This window comes from Channa argus, chromosome 8, assembly GCF_033026475.1.
Source record: "Channa argus isolate prfri chromosome 8, Channa argus male v1.0, whole genome shotgun sequence".
NCBI classification, from domain to species: domain Eukaryota; kingdom Metazoa; phylum Chordata; class Actinopteri; order Anabantiformes; family Channidae; genus Channa; species Channa argus.
This window is the reverse complement of record NC_090204.1, coordinates 12939836-12958690: the sequence shown is the minus strand read 5'-3', so window position 1 is coordinate 12958690 and position 18855 is coordinate 12939836. Positions and strand designations below refer to the sequence as shown.

Sequence of the window (18855 nt, the reverse complement as noted above, 5' to 3'; positions counted from 1 at the left end):
GTCAATTCGACACTGTAAAAGTCAAAAATCTTAAAAATTTATGCCCGAGAAGGTGTAAATGTCTTCTTGGTAACAGGCACAGAAAGTGTCATTTGAATCAGCACTGATCTCACCTGTTATAATAGGGCCTTATCCGTTTAATGACAGCTCTGGTCCCTCCCACCTCCATGTCATCACCCATAAAATGTTTAACATTCAGCTGCCACTAAGAGATTTCCCTGCTCTGCATTATTGACCTTTGGGGCTTATTTCAGTGGCTTGCAAGGATTTCACAGCTTGAGGTTTGTCATATTTGTGCAGTGGAATGCGTATGCAGCCTCACATGCCTTGTGATAAAAAAAAAAAAAAAAAGTGATAGGGTGAATTCCTCTGTGAACACGATGACTTTGCACGTGGAATACATTTCACATCTGAACCAAATGTCTCTTGTGGTCTCTTCCACAGGTGAGAGGATCAATGATGAGCATCCCTGAAACTGGCTGGCTTGGACTTTTTTAATCAGAACCTTTTAGCCGTTACACAGACCTGCCACAAGCCTTCAGCACCCGACGCCATGGCATGCTCCCTGTGGAAACTGCACACCTTCTGCTGGTTTCTCCTCACACTAACCCAAGTACACTCTACAGAGGGTAAGTACATATGAATCAGTCATCTGGGTTCCTCTAAGAACCTGATTTGTTCTCATGCCAGTATTTTTCACATCATATTTTAAATGACTATTATTTCAGGCTCAAAGACAGAAATTATATTTTTTGCTATTGTCTTACGAATGTGCCACGAGCAATGAAATTGTAAGTCAAGCCAAAGCTGCTCCTCTGCATGCAGGCAGTGCTTGTGTAAGTAATGCAGCTGTGAGGACAGTGGGCACAGGCGGACGGGGGATAATCTTGAGTGGTTTCATTAGTTGGTAAATTGTGATTTGTCTGAGATTTTCTGCTTGAAAGCGTCAGTTGTTCCCAGTGGCATCGGAGCTGCATCCATTTGTAAATTCCTTACTAAAATGTTCCGTATCGTGGCAAGCGCACACAGATTCCACACCTCAAAAGAATATACAACTTGAATGTTTTAATCATAGTGTATTTAGCTTTGATTAAATCAAAGCTGTATTATATTTACAGGATTTACACATCCAAAACATATCTCATAAAGCGTATCCTGTACATATTGGTCTTTAATCACAAAAATAGAAGGGCCTTACTTTAGATGTTTGCTGATTTGATTTAGAATAAACCAAAGTTGGCTTCTTTTCAATGCAGTATATCAGAAGAGCCATTGCAGATCTGGTTCACTGGTGCCAACTGTTCAAGCTCTGGCCAACTGTTCACTGTACCTGCTTCACATTTTTTTTTTTACTCAATAATGTAGCATTTCCAGTTTGCAAGGTAATGATTTCTCAAGATGCTTAATTTACACTGTGACAAGTCACATTGGCCTAATATATGCCATATGTGTTTTTCATGTATCATCTGGCTTGGATTTGATAGATGAAATTTGATGAGTGTGTGGTATTCAGTGGATTTAGAAACATAGAATTATGGAAGCAAAATTTAGAAGTGGCTGCCCACAGTCATATGTACTTCACATATCTCGGCACTTGACATTTGTTGTTGAAACTATATGCAAAGGTAAAAGTTTATAAGACCTACTTAGATTTAAGCTCAAGTCAGGTCTTGGGAAAGAGTTGCCACCCAAGAGAATTTCTGTCCCATGTTGCAGTGTTCCTGGTTTCACCAGATACTGCATGAAAGTCATTTGTCAGTGTTCCAACTCTGTGTCCTTAAAAATTCAGTTTTTGTATAATTAAACCTAAAATGCAAATACATTTTGTAAGAATGTTTTTACAACTTTTCTATTTACTTTTATTTTTTGTTAGCATAAAAACAATGTGCTGAAACAGTTGTTGATACTGAACATATCAGTAAAATCTACCCAGACAAAGTATTCTCTTTGTCTCACTATGTTTTTTTTTTTTTTTAAATGCTTGTGTTGCGGCACAAACAGGTCTTGCTTAAGTTTAGTGAAAGATTGTGGTCTGGCCTAAAAGAAAAAGTTTAACCCTGTCCCTTCTGACTCAACAGGCTTATGAACAAAGCCGCATTCTTCGTCTAATCGAAACCATTATTTTTGCCTACACTTAACCACACACAGGACCCTGGAGTGAAATTCTGGTTTGTGGTGTGACAGACTTGCGCTATTTTAACTTTCAGTTAATTAATGTAGCACCTGTTCCATTCAGTAAATAAGTTGCATTGGAACATAGTCATCCACTGATTACGTTCACTACCAAAACTGAATATTTTGGCTGCACAGGAACATAAAATTTAGTAGACAGTGTCGGAGCGGAGCAGTGCCAAAGGCGATGCGATAGGGTATCCCTTAAAATGCCTTACTGACAGGTGGTAAAACATGGCAACCTAATGCTCCTCAGGCAAACAGAGACTAAGTTTTGCATGTAGAAAATGCAGAGACTCCAATGCCCACTCCAATGCAGGGGAGAGAATTTATTGATGACATTTGTCATTCACCTTTTCCTCTTGTTGGTTCCCTTCCCCCGTCACCTCCCCGTTTCCTATCTCAGTCGCAGAGATCAGCACAGAAATAGTTCATTATAAACAATATCTCCAAGTAAACATGCATCATTAAACTGCATCTACCCCTAATATCTTTTTAATGCATTTTTATAATTGAATTAAATGGGTTAGTGAAATGCTGTAAATAGTTTAAAGTTAGCTGTTTCCCCCCTTGTTTGTTTTACATTTGAAGGAGATATAGATACAGATTGATACTCTAGCTGTCTGGGATTGTGTTTCTGTCTGACCTCTTTCTATACAATGTCTTGTTCTCCAGTGGCTTGACTCATGTTCATAACTGTACCTGTATTTAATATGTTGTTGCTCTTTTGTAGCCTTTCATCTTCCATATTCCTTATTTGCTTTATAACCGTACCTTGAACAAATTGGCGAATGCATCCATGGTGCCAGCAATAAGTCAGTGACATGAGTTTCTGAAAGGGATTTGCCTCATTATTTTAATTATATTACATATGGATATGTGTATATCAAAGGAAACCTAAGGCATAAAGTGTTTTACCCAATGATAAGGAATTATTTTATACTCTCCTGTGTTGCATCGGGATTAGTGCAAAAAAAAAAAAAAAGCACTATGTAGTTATTATTTTCTGTCCTCCTTGTAAACAGCTTCAGTTTTAGTGCAGCCTTTTTGGGGCCATGATACAGTTCATACAACTTTGATTGCTATTTTTTTATAATATCTGGTTTTATACACTGTTATTATTTGAAGATCTTGGAGCATAAATTTGATCCAGTACTCCCAAGTATGCCCGTAATCCTAAACCCAAGAGGGCTCTTTTATGACATAGATACCTTAATCAATAATAATGTGGGTAGTGATATGAGACTAAATACTGTATCATGTAGGAGATTTTTAAGGCTCATAATATGTAAGTTTTTCCACATCATGTTCAGTTGATTCATCAAAAGAAGGACTAGTCAGCATGCTCAAACTGTTGTAAAAATGTCTTCTTGAGGGAGATTTCCAAAGTTGAAAAAAAAAAAGAATCCAGATGTGGTTTGGGCTCGAGACTACATATTTCTAAATGAAAGCCCGATGCACAGACAGAGGGAATCGAGTGGACGTGGGTGTTTACCAAGTGGAACATCTCTAACAAAAGTCTATTGAATTGCATAGTGGAAGGGACAGAATTAAGTGCTTTTAGAGTTTCACCAGTACTTTAGGATACAAGTCAGTATATTGTGTCCTGTGGTAGTTTCTTTTTAATTGTTAGAAACAAATTGCTTCTTAAACATTCTTCAAACAGTGAAGTGAAAGACTGATTTACTGTACTGCTATGTAGGCCTAATCTGATGTGTTTTAATAGTTTTTGTTACTACAGTGGTTCTTCATTTACAATAACTGAGCAGCTTTGTAAAGACTTCATTGTATGTCAAAGCAATACGCTAAGTTAATCAATACCCCAAAAACAATATGGGTGGAGTAGGTCAAAAAGTAGGAACCCTATCTGTCACTTTAATCAGTATGATTTACTATGACCTGCTTTAACATTTTTATTTTACTTCAGCAAGTTTGGCCTCTGGCATTTGGAATGATTTTCTTTAACAGAGAAGGTTTATTTCCTTTTGTCCTACTGGTGTCCTCTACAGATGTCACCATAGCAACAAAATAGAAATGAGGTGAAGGTGTTTTTTTATAAGGTAATAACACCTTATAATTTTCACAAAACGTAAAAAAGTGAAAATTTTACGTTGCAACAGATGATTAAAGTGGCTCACATGTTCTCCAAAATAATTTAGTCAAGTGTAGTGGGGTTGAAAGGACTTATCTGCATCAGCAACAGAATAACAATTCACACCTAGCTCAGCCACGCACTCTCTTCAAAGGCTTTCCTGAAGATTGTTAGAATGGCGGTGAGGCATAGTAAGAAAGCAGAGCGAAGATTCTGTGTCAAGAAGTAGAGAGGGCAAAGTTTGCACTATGCTACACAGAGTGCCAAGAATATATCAGGAGAAAATGTGCGTGTGTCACACTGTGTCAGGTGTTTGTGTGTCTTCCCTTATTGTGATCAACTTTACTGCTTAATGAGAAAAGACACCACTGATATACTAGGTGATTTATACAAATATTTTCTTTTATTTGTCTTTATCGTTCAGGTCGTGTGTTTTCATAATCTACAAACTTCACAATGCTCAAAATACTAAACATATATGGAAATCAAAGCACTCTGAAGTAGGTCAGGGGGGTTTTATGTAACAGCGACTCCACCACCATTGTTTTCTCTAGATTGCATGTTGTCATTTGATTACTGTGGGGTCTGTGCCGGTTATGTCTGTGAGGTGAAGAGTACATAAAGAGCTTGCCATGATATAAAAGCTGTGTCTCACTGGCAGAACTTGTGTGAACAAGCCTGACATAGAGAATTTCTGTTCCCTTCATACACCCTGAAACCACAGTATTGTTTCTCCTCAGAGCTTGAAATGTTTGAAGTGCTTGAGATTTCTCAAGGGCAGGAGGGAAGGGCACCTTTAAAAGTCCTCTTTTTCTACCATGTGAAAGGAAAAGAGTAGAGACTTAAAACCTTCATCCCGAAGTGAATGGAGGGAAAAAGACAATCAAGGTGTTCTGAAAGTAATTACTTGAAGTAAAAGCCCAGGACTTAATGTGAGCCCAAACCTGCAGGAACAGGATTGGGCATCTCCCCGTGCTGTGCCACCACCTGTTTGCTCTGGTTAGCCTTTTCTTTTAACCACAAATCATATTTATGTAACCTCATGAAGGTGGCCATTCATGCAGTTTTCGAGACTCTCAAAATTCTCTCGAAACTCTCGAAGGAGTCTGCACATTACGTTAAAACAAAATACTGTCTAAATCTAAATACTGTCTGTCAAAAAAGCATCTGCAGAGTCAGGGGCAATAGGGCTCTACTTTTGAAGTACTAATTTGTGCCAGAATTGTATCCGGGGAAAAATAGTACCCTGCTGCTTTGCCACACTCCTGTTCCCTTGCTACTGCATTTTGTATTTAAGGCACTTTGAAAAGGCTTTAGTGATGTCTTATTTAATTATTTTATAAAATGTTTATTTGCCAATTGAGCTTTCATATCTTCCAGTTTACTTCATATTGGAAACAACACCAAAACCGTTAAGGCTAAAGGGGAAAACCTTTTTTTTGTCTCATGTGTCTTTAGTAAACAACTTCTGTTGGTTTTGTCTTTCCACCTACCTCTTGATGTTATTCTGGTTGTTTGTGGCAGACTGCAGAATCTGGCTTCCTGTGGAGCCAGGCAGGAGTGGGGTTCTGTGTACGAAGGCCCACCATGCTGTCATGTCTCTTTCATCGCCAGCCAGTCTTGGCCAATGAGTAGATAAGGAGACAATGACTGGGAGAGTAAGCAGTGGCAAGGTGTAACCACAGCCCCTGGGTCTCCTCCCTGCCGAGCACTTCAAATCCTCATTAGGATTTTCAGCAAAGGAAGGAGGGATTTTCTGGATTAGGGCTTTGTCACAGCTGGCTCCAGGTTGGTGTTTGTCATGCAAGAGCATTGCAAAGGTCTGACATCTTGCCATCCTCCTCCCTCCCACCACAACCCAGACCCTCCCGTCACCTGGCTATTGAGGCAGTTAAAAGATGTTCTGCTATCCCGGAATTGATAAAACTCAATTATTAACTGCCCTCACCAAATATGTTTAATGCCATTCTAGTGGCTTATGTTAGGTGTCTGTGGCTTTTAGCTGTTGCATCGGCGTTCTTCTTCATGGTTATTTATGCAGAGATAACCTTAGAAAGCATCATTCGTTATTTTGTTTGCTGTCTCCGTCCATAATCTTGGCCATGACACCGATGCGGCAGTTCAGACAGGAGACTCAATGACTTGTTTCAACTGCATTTGCTTTCCTCTGTGTTTATGTAATGGCAGAAGAACTGTAAATAGTGTTATATGAGGCTATTTATTCCACAACTTGTTGTTTTCTTGAAAGTAGTCTGGGAACTTTGTATGATTTTTTTGCTTGTATAAATCTAAGCAGTGACTTTTGTTTTTCAAGATGTAGGTAAGTAAAATGTATTTGCATTGCACCTTTCACAGAGAAGAGCTCACAAAGTGCTTGACATGAAAATAATAAAAACAGAAAAACCATAGGACATTAAAATAAGGACGAGATGTGGCCTTTGTTTGATCATGTTTGTGGACGTATCTCACAAAACAGCAGGACTGTGTTTCTCAACATGTGGCCCAGTCTCCAACATGGTCCTTAATTGGGTTTTAGACATGTCTAGAAGAGTGGTTCAGTGTGACAGGACCTCAGACTTAGTGTGAAATCCAACCTTCTCACATAATTCTCGTTGCTGATCTTTATGGACAATGGGCATTTACAGTGGTCCCACGAGGCCCTCACTGGGAGGGAACTCAGGCACCCTAGATTTGTCATCTACCCCCATGTCACTGTCTGCTTCATATTTTACCGTCATGCTTTGTCTCACTTTGTTCTTTCACAAGTAGACTCATGTGGGTCCCTAACAAGTATATCTTAAACAATCTACACAGCAATGATTCCTCTCTGAATCCATAATATGGGAAAACAAATATGGCTTATCAGTCTCCAGTGCAGTGGTCTATAACCAAAGACATATTATTCATGGAGCATTTATTGTTTTGTGCTTTTGTTGGTTGTTTTTGATCTGGCCATGGCAGATGTGACTAGCAGTATGTGGGCAAGCTTCGATTTGTCAGAGATATGCCTCCCTTTTAAAAGTTGGGGTTTTGTTTGCTCCTGTGTTTCTTGTGGTGGTAAAATGAAAATGTGGCTTTACCTCACATTTGCAGGATTTGAGAGTGAAGCTTCTAGTCTATATAGTGAAAAAGGCATTTGAATTGGGGAAAATACCTAAAGCTACCCTTATGATAACAGAAATAGCACAGACTTGAGTTCTTTGATATTTTCATGTTGCTTGAGCCTATGGAGTGGACATCAAGGACTGCAGGCAGAACTCACGTAAGCAGTGCTGATGAAGTGCTGTCTGGAAGGGCGGCAGAGGAGAATGTTTTTGATTATCCAGTATAGATGGTGTTTCAAACAGGAACCAGCATGTACAACACGCGCCAGACAAATGAACCAGCTCAGCTGGTCAAAGGCCAAATGTAGCTTGGTTTCCTGTTTGCCACTGTAGTACTGTGGAATTTTAAGGTGATTAAACTGCAGCGTCTGGGTCACATGGAGTGCAGCATTGCAATATTCCCTTCACACTACCTTTATGGACTTGAATGTTTTCAGTGACTGATGCCAAGTGAGCAAACTGTTACTGTGCATGCTGTGCATTTTTTGCTTCACACAGTGAATTACATGTATTTATCAAAGTGAGCAATTTAGTTCATGTGCACCTTCGGATTTCAGCTACAGTAGCAACTGCAGAATGAATGCATTGGAGTGGTCTTATGAGAACTGCCATTTATGTAACCACCGAGTCATGCCTGTGAGTTTGCCATTTCATATCAACTGAAATACCTAATGTAAACAACAACAATCTGCAGGTATTCAAGGGGTAGGTAATCAGGTTTTCATTGTGAGGATGCTGTTAAAAGGCATGTTCACTGATGCACAGGAAAGTGTGGTTATGGTTTGGATGCCGTGCAATGAAAACTGATTGCAGAACATGTAATGACAGACTCTGTTAAGAGAACGTAATATATTCAAAGGCTTAAGATTTCACACACTTTACAGTTCACTCTTAAGAGTAAGATGCAAGATATCCCTGCTTGCCCTTAGTGGAATCCTCTTTGTCCTCTTGCTTTCAGTCTTGATTTAGAGCAGCTATAAATCCTGAAGAGGCTCCTGTAAACGAGGGGTGGTGAAACTACGCCCATAAATATAAAGGATTTAGAACCAGGGCTTTTGAAGGAAGCCCGAGTACCCATTTATAAAGCTTGTTAACTTAAAAAGTTTTACTGGTACATTCAGTATCTAGCTCCTTTGTTCTAAGTTCTTTCAGATCTTTCTTTATAGGAAAGCTTGTCCAAATCCTGACCAAATCCAAGCAGCAAAAATATACGGTCAGTCAATAATAAAGTTGTTTTAGCTCATTGCCTTGTTTTTTGTAGGTCATCATTTAGAGAAAAGCAGTGTAGGTTTACTTGCTGTCAAACATAACGCATGTCAACTGAGGCCATTTGTGCACTGGAGGATCACTACAACTTGACCCTGTGTGCCATAGCTTTTGACCTTTTGAGTCATTATGACCCGTGAGTGCTTCCATATGTCAAAGACTCTCAAGTAAAAGATGGACTGAAGAAAAAAAAGTCATGAAAGACACAGCTTTGGCATGTCTTTGTTGCTTAGCTTTATAATCCCTGAAAAATAAACAAACTAATTCACTTGTGGAATTGTTACAAATCCATATCAAATGAAACCAGTCATTTTGACTCAAACCCTCTTAATATATAAATATGTCTTCTATAGTACTGACTCAGCTCAGCTGGACGCATGCCACTTGCTTAATAGTTGCTCTAGTTCCCTAATTTCCATCACACACATGCCCCCCCCCCCCCCCCCCCCCCCTCCCCCATGTGCACAAATTATTTTTAAATAGCCAACAAGCAATAATTAAGGCCGATAAGCATGAGAGACATCTGATAAATCCTTAAATGGGAACTTCAAAGTGCCCCCGCTGTGACAGCGTGAGGGCTGGAAACAGATGGAGGAGTGAGAAGGCTAGGAAGCAGGCTTAGTCTGAGGACTTGATTCAAACGAGGTTAATCCAAATCTAAAAGTTTCTAATAAAAATGTTGGGGGCAGTGGGGCAGTGGGTTTCTTTTGAATATTAACAGTCAGTTCACTTGAGGGAAAAAATACATTTGAGACAGAAGGTCATCAAGATATTATTCAGTCTCTGGAATATAATGAATAGCAGCCAATAAATCCTTGATGAATTGAAACAAGAGTGAAATTCAATTTTAGTTTGGCCAACTTTCTCCACAAGTGTTTTGAGATGGAATCTTTGAAAACTCAGGTAATCTAAAGATCATAATCTCTATAATTCAAGAAAAATACATAAATAAATACAGTGTTTTTACCTTGTGTTGCTTTTGTCAGATAAGAACGTTGTGGATGTACAGAATATCCAGTCAGGAGACAAGTGCCTATGAAGAGTGTATTAAAGTAGTATTGTGTCACTGTACAATCCAGCTTACCTGGAAGGCAGCAAGTCTCCAGTCAAGTCTGAATAAGAGCTGCATAAAGAATTCAGTTGGAGCAGCAGTCATGTCATCAGGGCATGACTACCCGGTTGGTCAGGGAATTTAAATGCCAGGTGGGGGTCAGTTGAAGCACTGGCTGAATAATGTGGCACAAATGCATACACATGAGAGCTGAGTCTTGGGAAGAGCAACCACTGCCGTGGTCTGCTTGAGGAAGTGCACTTTGGGAATGCAAACCAAGTAGATGGACCCTTCTCATTTGTGTGTACTGCCACTGGTGACCCATTGGGAAATGCTTCCTTATTGAATCGCGAAGCATCAAACGCTTCATCGGAGCAGAGAAGGAAGCCTGGGCTACCCAATGTGTCTCAGCCTGTTTTTTTTTTTATCACTTGTAATGGAAACTGTGGAAATAATATAGACCAGAGCAAGAGCCAACAAACACATAGCAAATCTAGGCTGAAAGGTCTTTTGCATGTGGGTCATAAAAAATAGGACCCACATCCTTGTCGCATTTAAAGTGTGGATCATCTGATATCTTTTGAAATATTGTCACTGATAAGGCTGAGTAATGAGGTCTAAAGAGCACTCTGTCGCTAAAAGGCACCAGGACTCTTAACAGGAACTGCCCTACACCAGTTCTCTTCAGGAATGACTCATAGGATCGGTTCACTACTAATCAAACAAAACACGTTTAAGTGCGGTCATCCCACTTTCAATTTGCACAATTTAAAGTGCAAGGTTAAATTACAGTTCACACAATAATTTTCATAATTTAGTGAAGGTTTGAAGGACTTCTTGAATTTTTTAAACAGTACTGAATCTAACACTGCTATTATACAACAGGCAAAAAGCCTTGACCTCTCTGTGATCATTTCAAAAGGGATTGTAATTCAAGGCTCAAATCTACCAGTGACCATTTGTTTAGGATCAAAAATTTACTGTTCGATGGTCATCACAGCCATTTCATTACCAGAAGATGTCCTTGCTTTTTTGTGTGACCTAAAAAGCACTCCCCCCCTCCCTTCTCTCTCTTTCTCTCTTACACACAAATACCGCCTGGCCCCAGGGCTATCCGATATTAGACAGTGAGATGACATTGTGTGCTTGTGCCAGTGGAGTCAGTCGACATGTTCAGATGATGTGAAGTCAATAATGCATTATGAAAAAAGGGGATTTATGACCTTGATGAGCCCCTTAGAGCTTAATTAGGCCTAAAGGTTGATTTACATACAAGTGTACATGGAATTTGATGAGGCTATGTTTTCCTGCTGGTGTAGTGCATTTTTACTTGTCTGCCGGTGACACTTGATGCCTCGGATCCGTTCAAATTCTTCAGAGTTAGAGTAAAACTTAAACCTTTTTGGCCACCGCTCCATACGGCCACCGTGTCCATGTTTTGTCTGAACGGAATAAAATCATCAAGCACTAAGCTACAGGTTTGGATTTCCTTGCTGTGCCATGATGGCAATACTTCTGCAAGGGTATGTGTGTACAGCTGCTGGTTAGAGATGAGACAGAGAGTAAATGTAAAAAAAAGTCTTTGACAGGGTAAAAATCTGTTTAAAAGAAGCCCACCTTAACACCAAAAAGGGGGGGTGTGGGGGGGTGGGGGAAAATTGCAGTTCTTTTTTTCATGGCATCTATTCACAGAAAAATGACATGCTCTTTTTCAGAGTCATGTACCTATATCAAAGATGCTCCTGATAGCCCCCCTGCTGTTGCTATGGAAGTAGTGGAGATGTAAATGAACTGGAGTGAATTGGATGGTGGAGAATACAAATGAGGTTGGAATGCTCGTTCCCCTGCTGCTCTTTGCCTCTTCCTCCTCTCCCAATATCTTTCTCTGTTCCCGTCTCACTCTCACTGCGCAAGTAGATTTCAAAGGCCTATCATTAACCAGTATTCCACACGTTTTGACTCTACATAATGTGAACGGGGTTTCACTTCCTCTTCTATATTTCTTTTTTTTTAACATCCTCTGATCTGTTTTCTTTTAATACTTTAGGCCAGATGAGTATGAATATGTGCACATTGGTTTCTTAAACTGTGCAGTGTGCTGATGATGAAATAACAGCAAACACATCAATGTTTTTTCCCCGACAAAATGATTTTGGGTTCCTGGTGATTATCACTGGTATAAACACGAGCTAAAATGTTGTGTCATAGTAATCTGTGCCACATACAGTAAGTCATAGTTTCAATATGACTGTCAAGGAGTTTAATAATTTACAGATGTTACGTGCTGAATTAAAGACGAGAAATAAACCTCTACACCAGTGACTGTCGTTCGCTGTTAGCCATGCCCAAAAATGACATCAGGTTTCAACACACAACGTGGAAAAAAATAAAACATAGTCTTGAGCGAAAGTTAATGATAAGAAATACAGGAGAACATTTATATCTGTCAAACCAGTAGTGTAATTCTTTTTTACAATGGCCACACAGAGTCAGCAGTCTACCTCGTACCCCGCTGTTTGCAGGATATATGCAATATTTTCTTTCTTCTCCTCCCCTGTGTGGACCTGACTTCTTAAGAATAGGTGCTGTTGTAAAGGATATCTCTGGATTATAGAATCAGCACTGTGGGAAGAGTCTTGACTTAAAGGTTTCTTTTCCTTCACAGACTTCCTTTGCTTGTAGAGTAGAGAGGTGGGGGAAGGGCCTGGGGTGGCAAAACCTAGAGGACTCAAGCTGTGTTTCCTGTGGCTCCAAGCTAATGCTATAGGCCACACTTTTCTTTCACCCCAAATCCCCCCAGCAAGCGACCTTGTCGGCTCAGGAGTGCAGAATAATGGCAGGCCAAGCAGAGATGCTAGCTCATTTACAAGCAGCTGTTTAGCTCTCATCAGAGCAGCGCAGAAAATCAAAGTGTTGTGTTAACGGCAGTCGACAAGCATCAGGAGCGTCCCTGTCACACTTCTTACTGGCCCTCGACAGAAAAATTATCTGGTCTCACATCAAAATAATCTGGGGACCTCTTTTGTGCTCCGGCCACAATGATGGCAGCGTGAATGGCTGAATAACCCTTTTGATCAGCCTCTGCTTTGCCCCTGGACTAACTGTGGAAGCATGTGTAACTCAAGGTACAAAGGGCCATTTTAATATGAAAACCATATTGATGCAAGATAGCCCTGATGAAAAGCTGAATAGTTCTTCTGCCATTTATGCGGCATAATCAACACTAGCCTATAGTGGGGGCGGTTTTACTTCATTGAGAGAGACTCAAGTTTTTGGCCCTTTGTTAAACATGGCAAATTCAGAAAGCTGTATACTCCACATGGTTTCTATGTCCTTCAAATTTGTGCCTTTTGGGTTTTGATCATGCTGTGTAGCTTCATGGGACTCCATGGTAGACATGGCTGATGAAGATCCTAATGACTCCTTGTTTCTGTGAAATAGGAAGGCATTTCATTCATTACTTCTGCCTGACTGACACTCATATCCTACCAGATGGTCACTTTTCAATTGATTTGGCTCATCTGTGGAAAAAAATAAATAAAACATCACAGCACCTAAGAGATGCCTCATAATAGTTCCCTCTTGCATGAGGGAATAGCTCACAGTTCTTCAGCTGCAGATTCTGTATGAACCTGATGTCGTGGCAAAGGTTACACATGGCAGTAAATGCCAGTCTTGGAAGCTTTAAATAGAGGTTTCCCCTTGGTGTAATGAAGTGCTGTAACCCATGGAAAAAGAGTTCCTGTGCACCAATGAAAATCAATTAGTAGCATGTGATCACAACATGTACAATGAGCATATGTCAAAAGGTTGAGTGATCATTCATTTAAAAAAAAAAAAAAGACAGCAAACAGCTGTTTAGAAAACTACTTCATTTCCCATTTGTTCGTTGTAAAATATACAGTGTTTTCAAGTGTTACTATTTAATTTCAATCTATGGAGAGAACGAGTAGAGCCCCAACTAAATGCTTTGCCTTTGTACAATGGCACTGATCACTGCTTAGTTCAAAGCTTGCCACATAGCTGGTGAAGTGACACTGAAATGCTTTTCTAGTGGTGGGGGTGGTGGTGGTGGGGAGGGTGAGTGAATGCCTGATTAGGAGGAGTGTCAACAAGGCCATGATAAGGATCTGGCTAGTAATGCTGTACCATGTTGCCATGGCCACAGGACTGAGCTTTTCACAGAACATTTTATTGACTATGTCTTTATCCTTCACTTTCCTGCTGTTTAATTAGTGTGGAGAATATAACACTCCTCCCTTTAGGTGTTTGATTGATAGACATCTCTCTTTCCAGCCCTTGTGTAGGTTTGGATGCACTATCGCAAAGTGAAAGTACATCAAAGCTGGTAAAATAACATCTCATATTTTGACGAGGTGTCTGAAGTGTGTGCTACCTGTGAAGGGGGGAGTGCTGAGTTTCCCTTTGAGGGCAAACAGTATACGTATGTGTGTGTGACAGCCTAAAACGAACACAACTAAAAATTCCTCTCGGTTACAGTCATGTGGCTCGCTTCCTGCACCTAAGCACCAGTGGTGTGCACTATGCGTGGCGCCATTTTGTTGGCTCAGCAGCCGCTTCCCTGTCGTTGAAAGCTCACATGTAAAAAGGTCCTTGAAACACAATATAGCAACAAGTGATCTTAGCTACTCCAATAAATGGTTGAGATAATTCACCGTGTGATTTTAAAAGACTTAGCAGCAAAAGCTCAAAGTCAAGGAAAAGTAGTGAAGTCAGTATTTTCACAGCCACTACTTATTAATATTCTTGACATGGTTTACTGTTACCATATGGAGAATAAATAATTTTCATATTGTGTATTCCCTCGATAATTATGCTAATGACCCCATAAGCAAAATAATGATTACTTTTCTGGCTCATTTAAATATTGAAATTATTTAGTTAAGAGAGACAGTAAGCATCAGATTCTCTTTGTGTTCAGTTCACTGTGATCATATTATTCTGTTGTAATTGCGGTGCATTGTCGCTCCAGAGCATGATCGATGGTGTTTTGGTGTCTTCATATTATATGTATGAAACAGAGAAAGAAAATTTGTTTGAAGTAAATCTCCCATTATACAATATTAAATAACTTAAAGACAACAATTATACAAACAGCAGATTTAGATTTACCTGGTAGCTGTGTGCATTTTATTTATTTATTTATTTATTGTGGACAAAGGGATATTTCATTATGGGAACACTGCAGTCAGAAATTATTTTGCTAGATTATGCTATACTTCAAAGTTTGAAATTTATTATCTAAAGCATTTCTTCTCTTCTGATACAGCAGAAAATGAATGACTTTATGGCGAACAATGAAATAAGGACTACACTTTTATTGCACTGATATTGGCTGGACTATTGGGTGTCCCCATATTGATTTGTCTGTGTCACTCATCTCCCCGTGTACCAAAAATATCCAACACTAGGAGGAGAAAGTAGTTCAGCCTGGAGCCTAATCAATGGAGAGAGGCTTTTGGAGGTTGTTTACGACCACACTTTTGGTCCATGATGCACAAACCCAGCTGGCAAATAAAGTGCGCTTAGAGCACGGCAATTTTGTTTGATTTCCAGAGGTTTGAGCAGGAAAATGTACCTTTATTACAGGGGCTGTCATCAGCATGTTTGAAAAGTTGCTAGTGTATTCCAGTAGGAGACTTACAGACTTCTTGAACGCGCATTCATTTCCTCAGGCCTCTGTTTTCCTACTTAAGGAGAGAGACAGCATCAGTTTTAAATCATTAAACCAGAGGCTTAGATTGTAAAGGGTCTGCAGAGTGATTTAAGTGTTTTTACAGTGTTCATGGGATGCAGAGCATCAAGTGGTTTGGCTGCAGATTTGAAGATCAAGCTCAGAGGTCTTGCACACGGCCAAAGAACCAGATCACTTCTAGCCACAAAGTAGGCCAATGCAACCTAATGTATCCCACCCAGCCACATACGTCACCGTTGCCCGACTGATCCATGTGAGGTCTGTGAGACCACTGTAAGACACGCTAGTATTTAGCCCCATCTCAGCAATTTGACAGAAAGAAATGTGTGGTTTTATCCATATGTTATATATGAATATGGATTATCAGATGTTCAGCTTTTCTACATAGGAAAGCATTTGATAAGTGAGGTATTAGGCCTTTTTAAGCTTTATTTAAAAAAAACGTTTCTCTCATTTTTCTACCCCCACTTTAGAAAAAAAACGGTCAGAGAAAAGCAATAGGTGCCTCTCCAGTATACATTGCCCACGTTCAAGTGAGGTTTGAGAATAAAAAATTGTAATGTGGCACTGACGAATGTTTAACATTGGTTCTTATAGTTACTACTGTAGTTGACTTATGATGGAGCTATGCTGGAGTGCTGCAATGCATTGACACGAACTCAAAATTGGCTGTCAAGTCCTGTTCTGAACATGCGGTGTTTTCATTTTTTCCACTTGGGGTTTTTCTCTCAAACCAACATCTCTGATAAATTGTTTATCACCTTAAGCGTTTCTTTTTGACTCCAGAGACATAAGGGCTCCAAAAATGAAATACGGCTGAAACCTATCATATTTGAAAGCCTTTACTTTTTCATGCCTATTGGCCACATGAGAAAGTTTGCTGTCAAAAAGAGCAAGTAGAGGATACAAGATCCTTCCCTTATGATGTTATGCTCACAAACAAATAAAGTCTTATAGAGGTTAGAATGGCCGGAGCAGCTGCCTTCCTCCATACAGGCATATCCCTTGTTTGCCGTGAGCTCTTCTCTGACCACGTTAGAAGTACGACTTTTACCTGATTAACGCACAAGCAGACAATCAGGAAATACAAACTGACATTTATCTTCCTTTGTAAAATACCACAGTAGCATTTCCTGGAGAGCAGAACAATACTGAATGCTAATCCCCTGCCATTCCTGCATAGGATTTAATCAGACAAAGATAATTGTATTGGTAGTTAATTGATGAAGCGTCCAATAGGATAATATGAACTAAGCCTTTCCAGGCCAATTTGGCTGAGCTGAAGTCAGAAGCTTTAAGTAAACTGTTGCCACATAAAGAACATCTCCTAGGATGACTCATGAAAAGTGTTTGGTAATTACAAACAACTGCATATATGAATTGGTCTGACTTGTCCAGGTGCCAAACAAATTAGTGCAACAACATTCTTCCCCCCCCCCCCTCTCCTGTGACTGTGAACTAAACCTCATTAGGGAAATAGAGGCTTGGAAACACTAACAACATAGCCATCAACCAAGTTACAGGTAACAACACTGTTATTTAAAAGCTGAAAGAGGCAGCAAAGTCTCCACTGAATGCAGGGAAACTCTAGTTATTATTCAGCATCGCCAGTGGTTTAGTCCACACACAGGGGCAGCTGGCAATCTTTATGCTTAATTTAAGCTTTATGCCAGTCTCCTGTAATACTGTCATGGCTCTAGAAAGATGATCTGACTAAAAATATCCTGTATTTAGAGTGGTATGGTTTATATACCTATGAAGTTCACTTTTAGTTTAAGTATTGCTTTTGGCATTTGCTTTTCACATTTGCAGAGCACAAAGCCACAATATGGATTTCTTTTCTATTTTTTTTCTACACCCTCACCCTCCCTGATGCACACGCACGCACACACACACACACACACACGCACACACACGCGCGCACACACACACACACGCACAAACACACACACACACATACAAGCAAACTTTTCTCTTTTCCAGCCTCCCAATAGCCCTCCCTTCGATCGTCAGCACTGCAAAGTGGATTAAATTACACTCATGTTGTGCAGATGCTTGTTGTACTTTTTCATTTTGGATAGAAAAATGAGCATTGCAAGAAAACCACAACTCTCTAGTGATACGCTCTGCGATGACAGTGTGTTCCCGTATTGAAATGAATCAAGGGCAGCAAAAAGTGAAGAAACAAACAAACAAATACTACAAACAAACAAGGAAAAATGAAAAAATAAGTTGTTTACAGACTGTTTAAAATAATTACAAAAACTAAATTCTAAGTATTTTTTTTACTATTCTGTCAGCTGTCATATTTGTTGGTGCTGTTTAAGTGTGCTTACACAGACAGTCGGAAAGGGTTACAATTCTCTAGGCATTTTACTCGACAAACTAGACTTTAATGACAATTATTGATTTTTTCTGCGCCAGTTAAGGCACGGGGATGACATACTAACGCCATTAGCTCACTGGTGCAGTTGTGACCTGAAATGTTCACTTAGTATACTGATGTCGGCCTAGTAGACCAATCATATCTCATTGTCCACATATTAGTGTTAAAAAATGTCAAAGGAAAAGATAACATGCACAAAAATGTTACATTTCTGTGTATCCAGCTCTGACATCCTACGTCTTTCACCTTTCATAGTCATCATATCTCCCTTCAATTGGCACTCATAGATCTTCTTCTCTGTTTCTCTCCATCTCTCTCTCTTCTCCCTCAGGGTTTAGTCGAGCTGCTTTACCATTTGGCTTAGTACGAAGAGAGCTGTCTTGTGAGGGTTACCCCATTGATCTGCGGTGTCCAGGAAGTGATGTCATAATGATCGAGAGTGCCAACTATGGCCGAACAGATGACAAAATCTGCGACGCCGACCCTTTTCAGATGGAGAACACCAACTGCTATCTTCCAGATGCCTACAAGATCATGTCACAAAGGTAAAACTGCAGACATGTCTGTGCAGCACCAAAAAAATCTTTCCAAAATGAGATATCTGCCAAAGTCACAGAAACCTTAAAAAATAATTGGCAGGGCTTAACGGTAACAGTTGCCTAGTTGCCCTGAGCAACCAGATCTGGACCAACGTCAACCTTTTCCTTTCTTTGGTTTTTTTCCTGGCTGCCATCCATTTTGCCCATGCCTAAAAAACTCCTCTGCAGGAAGATTTGTCAGATGGATAAATATAGCAAAACTGCAAATGTCAATCACAAATGTAAAAGGCAGTAGTAGCACGTCACCACCAGTCTACTTTAACATTAGCACCAGTACTGAGACACTTGAACACGAACTTCAGCAGAACTTGAGAGGTGAGGCATGGCCGATACACAGAGAAGACTAATGAAATCAAAACAAACAGAATTCTAATTTTAAAATTTATAATAGCGTGCATTTTCTCATTTAACTCGACTGACAAACTGCAAATCTGATCTGACCTGTAAAAGGTAATAATTCTGTCTGTTG

General features: G+C 39.8%; 1 protein-coding gene across 28 annotated transcripts in view; it reads left to right on the top strand.

Moving 5' to 3' along the window:
* adgrl2a (adhesion G protein-coupled receptor L2a) overlaps nucleotides 1–18855 on the top strand; it is a 93487-nt gene that overhangs the window by 20386 nt on the left and 54246 nt on the right. For all 28 annotated transcript variants that reach the window (XM_067512726.1, XM_067512722.1, XM_067512721.1 and 25 more), the window contains exons 2-3: nucleotides 445–629; nucleotides 18119–18332. In XM_067512726.1, the coding sequence (XP_067368827.1) occupies nucleotides 554–629; nucleotides 18119–18332 (290 nt within the window). In that variant the 5' untranslated portion in view covers nucleotides 445–553. The remainder of the gene's footprint in view (nucleotides 1–444; nucleotides 630–18118; nucleotides 18333–18855) is intronic.